Here is a 12,284-nt window from a genome sequence, read left to right as displayed (position 1 = left end):
TTCGTTCTCTTTTCTCTAAAACAAACAAGGTGTTGAGGCGCTGGATGTCGAGACTTAAACCTGCAATAATCAATATCAGACTTTATAACCAATCCTGAATCTAATGCGTGCTATGTGATTTTTCTAAAGCTTGTTGTCAAATTCTGCTCCGGAACAAAGCTCCTCCCGCTCCATTCAGTAGTTTTTCTTTTTTTTTTTTTAAACTAGCTTGTCTCCTCCCTCGCTTGTAAACAGCGAGCAACAAGCTAGCTCCCAATCCTGAAAACAATGCTTGTAATGGCGGAATCGATGAAGGGAGTGAGTAAACTTGTTCAACTAGTAAACTTGCTACCTACCTCTTCACTTCTTCATTCAGTGGCTAAAGCAAGTCTGGTAGCCTGTGAGACTTCTCCGTAGGTACGTTTAGCTTAGCTATTAGCCTTTATGCACAGTGCTTTGCAATGTAGTGCAGTGGCTTTGCTGTGTCTTATTTACAATTGTGTTGCAGTTTCTGTCGCCCTCTAGTGGTCAGAAAAATTCACTTATTGCAGCTTTAACCCCGGATGACCGTTACACATCTCTTAAAGGATAAGGCTGGTGTTTTTTAATGCATTGTATACCGTCAACAAATCCTATGAAAATAACAAAATCAGCAATGATTTTGTTTTGCCAACAAGTCTCGTCCATGTAGCCGGTGCCCAATGAAACCATGTCTCAGCTGACATAGAACTCCATTGTATTAAGAAAACGATAAAAAACACGTCAAAGAGCCATGCTGCTGCTCTGCAGCATATTTCATCATCGTGATGCACCAGGCCAGCCGACTTTTTCCTCAAAAAACGTAATAAGCCGGCTGTAAACACGTTTGCGATCTCAGGAAAGTAGTTCCGTAGGACCGAAAATAGTCCTCGGCGTAATGAAGACTTTGTTCCCATTTGAATTTGATTTGGTAATAACTACAACAGCCTGACTTTTCATGGTAACAGTTAGCGATTTTTAAAATTGAAACTACGTCTTTGTGAGCTGTATTTCAAGGTTTTTAGCTTACAATTGGAGCCAATGACTAAAAACGGTACGAGGGAAGTCAGAAAGTAACAAACGCATTGTTGATTTTGTTATTTTCATAGGATTTGTTGACGGTAAGCAATGCATTAAAAAACACCAGCCTTATCCTTTAAAACCCTCAAAGAGAGCCCATCCATGCTCCTCCTCCTCTGCTAATTAACTTTTTAGCCCGCATTTGCCCCGTTAGAATAATACATGACTCATAATATCGAACTTATAGACACTTCCTCCCTTCCTCCATTCATCCATCCCTCGCTTCCCTCCACCCCTCATTTGCTCCCAGCCTCGTATTTCGCTCCAGGCGCCCACATGTCCGTCAATACGGCGGCATGGAAATTCAGGTGTTATTGTAGAAAAACAAGCATTCAGATGGGGATTCATTAGAGGCGTGAAAACGGAGTGATGGAGGCAGAGGTGGAGGGGAGGGGGGGTGGAGGGATAAAGCAAAGCAAAGCGAACGAGACAGATGACCCGCGGCACGGCAGCGGCCCCTAGGATGACGCCGCGACGTGATTGGATCGTCAATCGAGCGGTTACACGCGGCATCTGACAGCTCTGATTAAGACGACCGCGCTCGACTGAACCGGTGATCCGTTCGCTCTATCTATCTCTTTCTCTCTCTCTCTCTCTCTCACACACACACACACACACACACACACACACTCACATGTACATCGAATGTAGAGGCGGCGGACGGAGCGATGGAAACTCCAAGGACGCGCCGGCGAGAGGAAACAATCAACAACAACAGGATGTGATGTTTGCTCATGAGGCGGCTCAAGGACGGGCGATCTCAGCCGCCAATCAAACTCCACAATTCAATTTCCCATTTGGAAAGACCACTGCTGTTCTGTAAATAATTGAATAAAAAGACAATTACCCGAAGTTCATTGCTCAATACCGCTAAAATATAGAGGACCCAGTCTGCAAAATTGATGATTTTCTCAGGCAAGGACTTCAGTTATGTACTATCCTTCGGAAAAAAAAGTCAGAATTTGTTTTGATTTTGTGCGATCAGTCGAGTTTGTGAGAGCGTATGTCACATTTTTGTCTTCCTGAAAGCCCGGGATTTTGCGGTTGCTGATACTGGAAGCTGATTAAACAGAAGCTGATTTAACATGAGAGCGAATGAAAGCATGGGTTTAGGATTCTATTATCCGCTGTGTGCAGGGGCAGAAAACGCATTTTCGCTGCAATAACATTTACTTTGCCTTGCTGTAACCAACTTGCTCCAGCTTTTTTTTTTTTTTTTTTTTTGGCCTAATTGCTGCCAGTGGCTAAATCCTATCCATTTGCATCGATCTCCTTTGAAGAGAGATGCAGATGAGCTTAACAAGTGTGCTAATTACGCTCACTCGGCGCGTGGACTTTGTGTGTGTGTGTGTGTGTGTGTATGTGTGTGTTTTTTGCGTACACAAACGCTAGGGACAAACAACCTGACATTAACAAGGGTTCGCCTCTGCTTGAATATCATTGGATTAATAATAAGTTTGTCTATTGATTGCACATTTGGAAACTGTACATACAAGTCAGTTCAATGATGAGAATCTATTATAACCAATCAGCTATTTAATCAGCAAAACTAGTTGAACAAATATAACTATTTGACCAAAACCGTCATTTTTTCAGTGTTGACGTGAGAACGGAGACTTCATACGAGTGTGTGCGTGTGTGTGTGTGTGTGTGTGTGTATACCTCAGGCTGTTTTGGTCCAGTGTGTGTATGCGTGCTGCTCTGCCAGCCAGTGTAATGGCAGTGACTGGTGTTGTCTCCCCTAGCACATAATAGCCTGGATGCCCAGACAAAATGTCACACGACAGGCCTGTCTCTTCTATCTCTCTCCCTCTCTCTCTCTCTCTCTCTCTCTCTGTCAGCCTCTCTTGCTTTCCCTCCCTCCCTCCTCTCCCTTCCGCATTCTTTCCACTCTGCTGAGAGCGATGTAATGGCATGGAGGAGTGACAGAGCTGGAGCATGAAAAGCTGTGACACTGGGGCACAATACGTACATTTGTGACTAAACATCTCGGAGACATGAAAGCGCCCTAACGGATGGATAATTGGCTGCGGTTGTGGCTTCTCAAAGCGAGCTGAAGACAGTGAAGGGCTGAAAGCGTCAAAACACATCAAAGTTAATGGAGAATTCTGGAGATGTTGGGCTCTTTTAAAATCTCGGTATAGAGGGGGGGGGGCGTGCATCCCAGCAGGCGAAGCGCTCGGTGCACGAGGGATAGTTCGGGATGAAGTGCTCCCCCGTTCTTCCGTTTTTTCGCACCGTTTGTCTGCCGCGTTTCCAGCCTGAGACATGAGAGGAACCCCGAGGGAACGTGACAGCGGAGGCGACGGGTGACATTCGTGACATTTTCGACTGTATGATCGTGCAAGTTTCTCATTGAAGGCGCTGGCGGTGTCACTCAGACTGTTGTTTGTTTCTTTAAATCGTGAAGATTTGGGCGTTATCATCGATCTTCCTACCCGAGCGACTCGCCCCCTCGAGCAACCCGAAGCACAATCTTTACTTTTATGTAGATGAGACGGAGGCTGTTTGCACCTCATTTACCTTTCATTAAAACCCCACTGCAGAACAAAGATGCATCGGCGCTAGATATACCGAACAGTACGCCTAACAAGGATTGGAAATTGGATTTTTCGAAAAACCACCTATGGCAGTGGGAGAATCCAATGCTTCTTGGGATTTTGATGCCTTGGTAAAAAACAAGGGGGCCAACTTTCCCCCTTGTTATTTTCTGGATGAAAGGATCTTACTTTGTCATTGTCACACTGCGCCGCTATCACTCTGCTCGCATAAAAGGTTACACCGGGCTGAGGGCTGAAAAGTGTTACGCAATAGCAACTGTCATGTAAATGTGTAGGTTGCAAGACAAGCGACTCGTTCCCGTTTTCGCGGGAAGCGCTGCACGCTCGGCTTCCTCGCTGTTTGTTTTTAAATAAGCAATGTTCTGCTTGTCGCGCGAGCGTCGAGCACTTCCTCGTCCTCGATCGCGACAAGACAGGCCAGAGGAGATGTGGCGCGCGCACGTGCACACACACACACACACACACACAGATTTGGCGGGAGAGCCAGAGCAGACGCTGGGAGGAGACGGGACAGGCGGGCGGTCTGGCTGAAGTGAGATGGATGCTGATCTCTTGGAGGAACCTCACAGCACACTGCTGCTGGGACTTGGAGATAATTTGCTGCTTGTCTGTGAGAACAAGATGTAAAGCCATTCTTTGCTGTTGTCCTTGCTCCCTCCCCCATCTGCCATGGGCCAGGCTGAAAATGACCTGTGGGGGTGTGTGTGTGTGTGTGTTCTAGTGCTATGTGTATTTGCGCACACATAGAGCTAGAACACATAGAATATGACCGAAACAGAGAGAGACAAACAGGGAGTACGAAAGAGAGAGAGTGGTATCTGCCTTTAAACATCAAACTTGAACACACACACACACTGGCTACCGGTTCAACTCACAAGATGATGATGGCCTATAAGTCATATGGCTTGTTTTTAATTACCTACATGGCCATTAAAATGTGTTAATTGTATGCGTTGTTTTAACGCTGTGTCAAAGTCAGCCAAGGACAGGACTTGGCAGAAATGGTGCTTTAGTAACTCCCAGTAATGCAGTGTGACCCTGTGTAATTTCAATATGCTAATTGGAGTAATGTAAGTGCACACACACACACACACACACACTGACCAAGCAGCGGTTGAGATAGCAATATAGCACCCCCTTTTGGTGGGCTCCCCCTCGACTTGATCCACCTCTCTGCTGGGCTGAATGTGTTTTCATCTAAATGGTAACATCACTATTAGCCCAACACCGCTGCTGGCATGGAAGTACATCAAGCATTAGTAATTCAGCAAAGCAGAGAAAGCCACCAATGAATCCCAAACTGCTTTGATTGACAAACTGCAAAGCGCCACACACTAATGCACCCTCCCCACCGCTGGGCCTATCATTCAGTGTTATGGGGCAATTTGGTGCATGCCGTGATGTTGGAAGAGAGCAGCCTAAACCCCTTCTAAAGCCAAGCAACTCTCCTCTGTGGAGAAAATTAATTATTCATACCAAAGCAGCACAATAGTATAATTCAGCCCTGTCATGAATAATGCATTTCAAATGCGGGGTCTTAAGCAAAGTCGAGGTTAAAAAAAAAAGTTGTTGAAAGAAATGTGAAATTCAGAACTGAGAGGAAAGAGCATTGCAGTAGCCAGTTGAATGCAATTAAAATATTTTTTTAATTGGAGCATCATCTAAAGGCCTCTGACAGCCTTATAGCCCAGTGCTTTTAATAAGAAACATCAAACAGATCAGAGCAGTGGCTCCGGCTGAAATGTCATTTCAGTGTCAGAATCCATTTGGTAGTTAGGAAATCTGCCCTATGGGCTGAAACTGTAGCACGGCTGTCGCCATTTTGGTTCCAGCCTCCACACTGATAGCGGATGTACTTCACCGCCCGGAGCCCCGGAATGAATGCAGTTTCCTGTGGTTGTGGTGCTGCATTCAAGCACTGTCGGAAATATTGTAATCACGATGGAGAGCACATGAGCGACTCAATAAAGTGGTAAATACAACTGGGGAAAGTGAGAATTTTCTAAACAAATAGAATTTTCTATTTCGATACCCCAAAATCCAAGATGTGACTTTTATTGATGGCGTAATTGATGTCGTTTCATTTTTTTTTATGTTATTTGTTTGGCATTTTTTGTAAATAGTTGTATTTTGTATTTTTTTTATTTTTACACGTTAAATTTGATTGTCATTTGTCTTATTTTTTTGTAATGAGTGGAACGTATTATTATTGTTTTTTTTGGAAATGTAAACTTTTTAAATAAATGTAAACAATTTAAACATTACATGGCTGACGTGCATTCCTCTTCATAATACTGCTTCAGTACGAATTAGCTCTGTGCCGCACGATTTACAAAATAAAACAGCCATCAAATGAGCACTTTCATTACAGGCCTCCTGTTATTATTTTCGTCCGACGGCATTTAAATACTACTTGGGACCGCGGAAGTAGTAGTTCACGAGGAGACCTTGAAGGCAACATCTCTCAGTCTTCCGCTTGTCGGACAGTCACACAGCTACAATATGACCGCGTCCCTTGTTGTCCGGAGGTTAGCAGCGCTGTCGGGAGCCTCGGCGGTGGCAGCCGGGGCATACGGGGCTCACGGTAGGCACCGACATCTCTGTAATAACACCTTGCACGACAAACAGCATGCACGGCTGTTTCCATTAGGCTGGATAATAAGCTGTTTTCCAAGCTCAGCAGGGACTGTCATATGCTCATGTCACACTACTGTGTTAGCCTTGATGCGTGCCGTTTCCAATGTTTTGCCAAAGTCTGTTAAAAAATATGGCAATTTAATGTTGCCTTGCTTATAGATAAAGATACATAACCGGTTAAACAAGGCTTAAGCACTTCAGCAATTTATTAGTGTCTTCTGGTAAATTCGGCTTATGAATGATCCACCAAGCAGCATGTTATTTTAGTAAAATATCAAACTATCACAATCGGTTGACACTGCTCGCTAACGTTATCGCCCACCACGGTGTGTTTTGGTGGGAGACAATTTAGTAGCGGCGAACCAATTCTAAAAGTTGATATTTTATTGAAATATTTGGTGCTTTTTGTATTTGATCTATGCCGAATGAAAGAGTGTCTCCTAAACTTTGGTAAAAGATCTTCAGTCATGCTCTACCAGTTATGTAACTTTGCGGGTTATCATGGTAACATTAAACGGACAGATTTTTAATTGAAGTTTGGCATGCCGTTTTCTCCATACGTGAGAACGGCACGCATTAGGGCTGCCCCTTATCCTGCTGTCAGTAACATGGTGTTTAGACTGGAATCTTAGACTGTACCATGACTGACAATGAGAGAATGCATACGGATGATTGTTTTGCTCATAGGTTAATTCTCAACACTGTTACCTCCCCACTTAGAAATTATAGGGCTACATTTCAATATTAAATCAACACTAAAAAATCTTCCTTGGACAAAATCTTAGCAAATGGGGGTTGGTGACCTTAAGTTTGTCTTTTTGGAGTTCTTGATATAGAAACATCTGAGAAGCCTTGGTTTATAGCAGTGGTTTCCAAAGTGTGGTTCGGGGACCTCCAGGGGTCCTTCGGGAGGTTCCAGAGGGTCCCTAGCAAGATGAGGAACAGCTTAATTTCACCATTAATTCACTCTAGACATTAACATGACAGCATGCATAAAGATGACTGTTTTGATCATAGGTTTCAGTGCCGCCACTGTAGTTACCTCCCCACCAACAGTGAGGGACAGTTTTGTAGTTCTATACAAAATCATAACTAACCACAGGAGTCCTCTCAGATGGGGTCCCTTAGAATAAAATCGTATCAAATAGGAGTCTGTGGTGGAGATGAAAAACATGATATGGAAAAATACGGGAACCCCTCACCTATAGATTGTCACTATTATGTTTTGTTTGAGTCACAATATATTTCTGATTATTACTGAGATCCAGCAGTTTTCACAGTGTAATACCATGAATACCATATGTGTCATTTTTCTATTCCATACCTCTACTTCCAGGTTTCAAAAACAGCGACCCTGATGATTACCAAAGAGTGGTATGTAAGCTCATTATAGTTAGTTAGTTTATTGTCCCCGGGGGGAAATTCTTTTCCACATAACTGTACATCACAAGGAGAACCAACAATACACTTTACACACATCCTCACACAACAATAGCAGACAGTAACATCATTGCAAATAGTCAATTCTCAGATTAAAAGGGAGGTTCAGAGTTGTTTTTTTCCCCCCCAAGACTGTCCTGTTGATTGCTGAGTGCTCTTTTATAAGGTGTTCGCTTCAGAGATTTTGTTGCCACCAGCCTCCTGTTGGCAATTTCCAGCAATGCTAGTGGAAGTCAACAGGGTTCAAACTAGTTCTCTCAAATCAAGCCATTCCATATATTTCAATAGTTGTCGTATAGTAGATATTTGAAACGACAGGTATGCAATTTTGAGATTGGGTTTTGGTTTAGAGCCTAATTTTGAGATTTAGTAATGGTTTATTACCCATAGTATTACATATATTTAGTAAGGAATATTTTTTTCCATCTTGACTGACTTGTACTATCACTGACAAATGCTAACAGGAGGCTGGTGCCAATTCCCCTAAAACCAAAACTCTTGATGTGAAATTGAATTCTGAATGTCAAAGAAAAGGCCTCTAAAAATCCTGAGCCTTCCCTTTAAAGGATAAGGCTGGTGTTTTTTAATGCATTGCTTACTGTCAACAAATCCTATGAAAATAACAAAATCAGCAATGATTTTGTTTTGCCAACAAGTCTCGTCCATGTAGCCGGTGCCCAGTGAAGCCATGTCCCAGCAGCCATAGAACTCCATTGTATTAAGAAAACGGTTAAAAACTATCTGAATTTGATTTGGTAATAACTACAACAGCCTGACTTTTCGTGGCGTGACAGTTAGCGATTTTTAAAATTGAAACTATGTCTTTGTGAGCTGTATTTCAAGGTTTTTAGCTTACAGTTGGAGCCAATGACTTCCGGGTTGACGGCTAAAAACGGTACATGGGAAGTCAGAAAGTAACGGGAGTAGAGCAAACGCATTGTTGATTTTGTTATTTTCATAGGATTTGTTGACGGTAAGCAATGCATTAAAAAACACCAGCCTTATCCTTTAAGAATGGAGTAATTAACCAATACAAAGGATCTAATGTAACTGTCGCTTGTGCCATTAGGGAATTTTGCCTGATTGATGAAAATGACGAAATAGCTCTCTGATAATAACCCACTTTCCTCTTACATTAGCCATGACCCATTAAATGCCCACTTACACTGTATAGTAATCTTTTTCACAATATCTTTGATTCACTAAAATGAAAACTGATTTGAGAGAGCAGACTTTTTGTAATAGGTCTTTCCTCTGTGTGTCTGTCTCTCCAGCTGTTTGAAACAGCCAACAAGTACCACTTCTACCACAGCCTGGCTCTGCTGGGCGCTGCCCACTGTGGCCAACCTGCTGTGGTGAGTATTGAAGGCTAATACCATTTCTCAGGGCTGGATGCACTTCAGTGTCCTTTAAAATTGAAATAGTCTGATGGTGAAATTCCATCATTTCCCTCCTATCCTTCCTCAGTGAATCAGTATTCCTCTAAGCCGTAATCACATAGGATGCTTTTTTTGAATGTGCCTATGCTGCTTTTTCAGTTATTTTCAATGGTTTGGTCACAGCAAATTGAATATGTCTTGCATTTAGAGTAAGAAATTAACACCCAACAAGTGTCAAATACCAGTAAAAATTGTCTTTGGTGGATGAATCAATAAGGATTTGAATGTATACAGTCTTTGGGCCAATCAAATCAAAGCTTTGTATCAAACAGACTCCTGATTGGCTGCCTGTTAGGCTGCTCAACACAAAGTGGTAGCCTCTAAAATTCTGCAAATTTTTGCTCCTGTTCCTCTGCTGCCTGGATGGTTAACTAGTCTAACATTGGTTGAAACTTCACGTTATTTCCAATGTGGAAACACACAGCCGGTGTGAGGCCACCAAGAAGAAAGAATGAAGACCAAGACAAAAAAAGATCCACTGTATAAGGGAGTGAGCAAGTTTTTAAAGTACCACACAGTAGTTGATTCTGCACACAAAATAGAATTGAAAACGGGTTGGGTGACATATTTCTGTGAACAGTATATATTCATTATTTTGGCAGGTAAAAACTTATTCTTGGCAGGTACATTTTGTTTTACCAGCAGGTACATTTGTGTTTACCAGCCGCTGGCAGGCAAGCCAAAAAGCTAATTTCAGTTACATCAGTGCAGAAATAGCCCTTGAAGTGGGTGCTATCTATGCCAGATGATGAAACTCTGTGCTCCGTTCTCTCTGAGAGGATGTCATGTACCTGCATCCTCCATGTTTGCAATCACGGCCTTCAGTCAACACTAAATCACATTAGACAAAGAACTGTTGTTGCACTGCTCTCTATGGGTCGAGACTTTCAAGCGTGTTGCACTTCTGGTCACACCCCAGTCAGTGATGTCAGAGCAGGTGCTTTGCCTTAGACAGCTTTCTGCCTCATGTGATTTAGTGTTGTTTTTGCTCTTGAAAAAGTTATCTTCCTCTGCTGTTTTTCTATCACAAAATCGCTCTTTTTCTCAATCATACTATAAGCTCATGACTAGTGAGGATCCCCAGACTGGCAGGTAAAATATTGAGTTGAGAAAACGGATGCTCATGTCTGTCCCCTCCCCCTCCTCTCCGCAGGCCGGCACCCTCCTGGTGGCGGGCATGGGGATGTTCTGCGGCTCTCTGTACCACCAGGCCCTGACGGGGGACCCCGGCCTGCGCAAGGTGGCTCCTGTGGGTGGCATGGCCATGATCGCCGGCTGGCTGGCCATGATTATCTGAACCCCCCCCCCCCCCGACAGCTCACATCACCTCCGCAGGGACGCTGCGTGACACTAAACTGTCAAACTTGTATATCAGTGAACTGGAGAGGGTTGGATGAGAGATTAATGTCTCTCGTCCAGCGGGTCCCTTCCCTGTTTTGCGGGTGGCAGCATAAGATAAGGCCGCAGTGGGAGTATCGCTTTCCCTCCCACCCAGTACTGGCTGTTTTCTGGCTGGTGCCCTTTGACTCATTTTGTTTGTGTGACTCTGGATGTGTGAATGTGTTATGCACTTTGCCACGATTAAAGAAAATACCTTCTCAAGGATTTGTTGGTAATGACTTAACAGATGCAGCAGATTTCATAATGTCAGAATTTCAGTAATGATGCTTTTAAAACAGGTAATATCAATTTCCACAGCTGCTGTCAGTAGCTGTAGCGATGCTGAACGCAGGTTAGCCGCACTGAAGGATAGCATATCTTGTTCTTTCTTTAGTTTTACTATATTTCCCCAAGCTGCAAAAAATACTTTTCACATATACTTCAGAATATGTTTTGAGATATGTTTCAAAATGTACAAAAAGCATCAGACAAATTATATTTGTACATGTATATGGCATTCATTCAAAATTAAATGAAGTACATTTTATTCTTGCGAGCTGTTGAAAACATACATGTATCTGTATATGAAAAATTTGAATGATTGTCATGTACATGTATACATTTTTTTTGCCAATTTCTGTAATATTTTGAAAATCCAAAATCACATATTGATAACTATAGATGGATAGACTGCTTTATAACTGTTTCTAACAGACAGTACCATTGTAGCATTTTAGCATAAATAAATCATTACCACATTCATTTTGAGACAGTATAATTACTGTAAACAAATGAGAAGTTTGGCAGCCTTGACCACGGTCTCATTTGTTTATAGTAATCATACCACGGTGTCACAATTAATTTGACATTGATATAGTGATGTTTAAAAATGTTATGTGTAGCAGCTTTCACCTGGTTGGTAGACCCAGTACTTGTGAGACTTCTATAAGAGTCTCACAAGTTCCTGTAGTTCCTCCAGACTCCCTTTACACCTGGCATTAACATACATCTCATATTTGGATTGTGTGGATTACATTTTTACACTTGATGTTAAACTAAAATTTTATGTCATTTCTGTTTCCGTAGTTACTACAAAAGGATTGGAGACTATTTGCATTCACACATCTCTGACCACTTCCAGAGCCGATCTGGGTAATCAGATCTACCCAAATGCAATCCAGTCACCTAGGACACATGTTAGCGCCAGGTGGAAAGGTGGCCTCAGCATCACATCTGTTTTTTAGTCAAGGGTGGAGGGACCCATATGATCCACCAGCTGTGAAAGAAGGAAGGAAGCAAGGAAGGAAGGCCTGTCTCTTTGAGCGAGCTCACTGCTGAACGTCTTCATGGCCTACAGCATTTGATCCTCTAAGTGGCGGAACACAAAGGACTTCATTACCAGTGGCCTCCCTTTAGCCGGGGCCGCGTTCCAACCGCTCCGTATTCAAATTGAAAGCGAAATCCATTGAAGCACTAATTCCCCTTCCTGACTGTAGGCCCACGAATGCGGGGGTGGGGGTGGGGGTTGGGGGGGACCTTTACAAAATAGCCTTATAAATCTCCAGGTCAATTTGCCGGGGTCGGCGCGATAAGCCGAGGCTGTGCTCAGAAGAGAAGCCGCTATATTGACCGAACGCGCTGCCAATGAGCCCCTGATCACGACTCGTAAAAACCTCATTAGAACGGAGTAAGCTATTGGGGAGCATTCCACCATGCCAGGGCCAAGCAATCACACGGCGAAGAAAGTTTA

At 43.1% G+C, this 12,284-nt stretch overlaps 1 protein-coding gene across 1 annotated transcript; it reads left to right on the top strand.

Moving 5' to 3' along the window:
- Nucleotides 1-6,105: 6,105 nt before the first annotated feature.
- On the top strand, nt 6,106-10,756 carry tmem256 (transmembrane protein 256). The gene is made up of 4 exons (XM_071530712.1): nt 6,106-6,222; nt 7,612-7,649; nt 8,990-9,070; nt 10,308-10,756. Exons 1-4 carry the CDS (start codon nt 6,141-6,143, stop codon nt 10,449-10,451), a joined length of 345 nt encoding a protein of 114 aa, XP_071386813.1. The 5' UTR covers nt 6,106-6,140; the 3' UTR covers nt 10,452-10,756.
- Nucleotides 10,757-12,284: the final 1,528 nt, after the last annotated feature.

The sequence above is a fragment of the Centroberyx affinis genome, unplaced genomic scaffold, assembly GCF_046629955.1.
Source record: "Centroberyx affinis isolate AG114_WGS23_722 - 3 ecotype Tasmania unplaced genomic scaffold, CSIRO-AGI_Caff_v1 ptg001962l_1, whole genome shotgun sequence".
Lineage (NCBI taxonomy): Eukaryota > Metazoa > Chordata > Actinopteri > Beryciformes > Berycidae > Centroberyx > Centroberyx affinis.
This window is presented reverse-complemented; position numbering and strand designations above follow the sequence as displayed.

Coding starts and splice junctions, on each gene's coding strand:
- tmem256 (XM_071530712.1), top strand. CDS start 6,141: ATGACCGCGTCCCTTGTTGTCCGGAGGTTAGCAGCGCTGTCGGGAGCC. Junction 7,650..8,989: donor CTGATGATTACCAAAGAGTG/GTATGTAAGCTC, acceptor CTGTCTCTCCAG/CTGTTTGAAACAGCCAACAA. Junction 9,071..10,307: donor ACTGTGGCCAACCTGCTGTG/GTGAGTATTGAA, acceptor TCCTCTCCGCAG/GCCGGCACCCTCCTGGTGGC.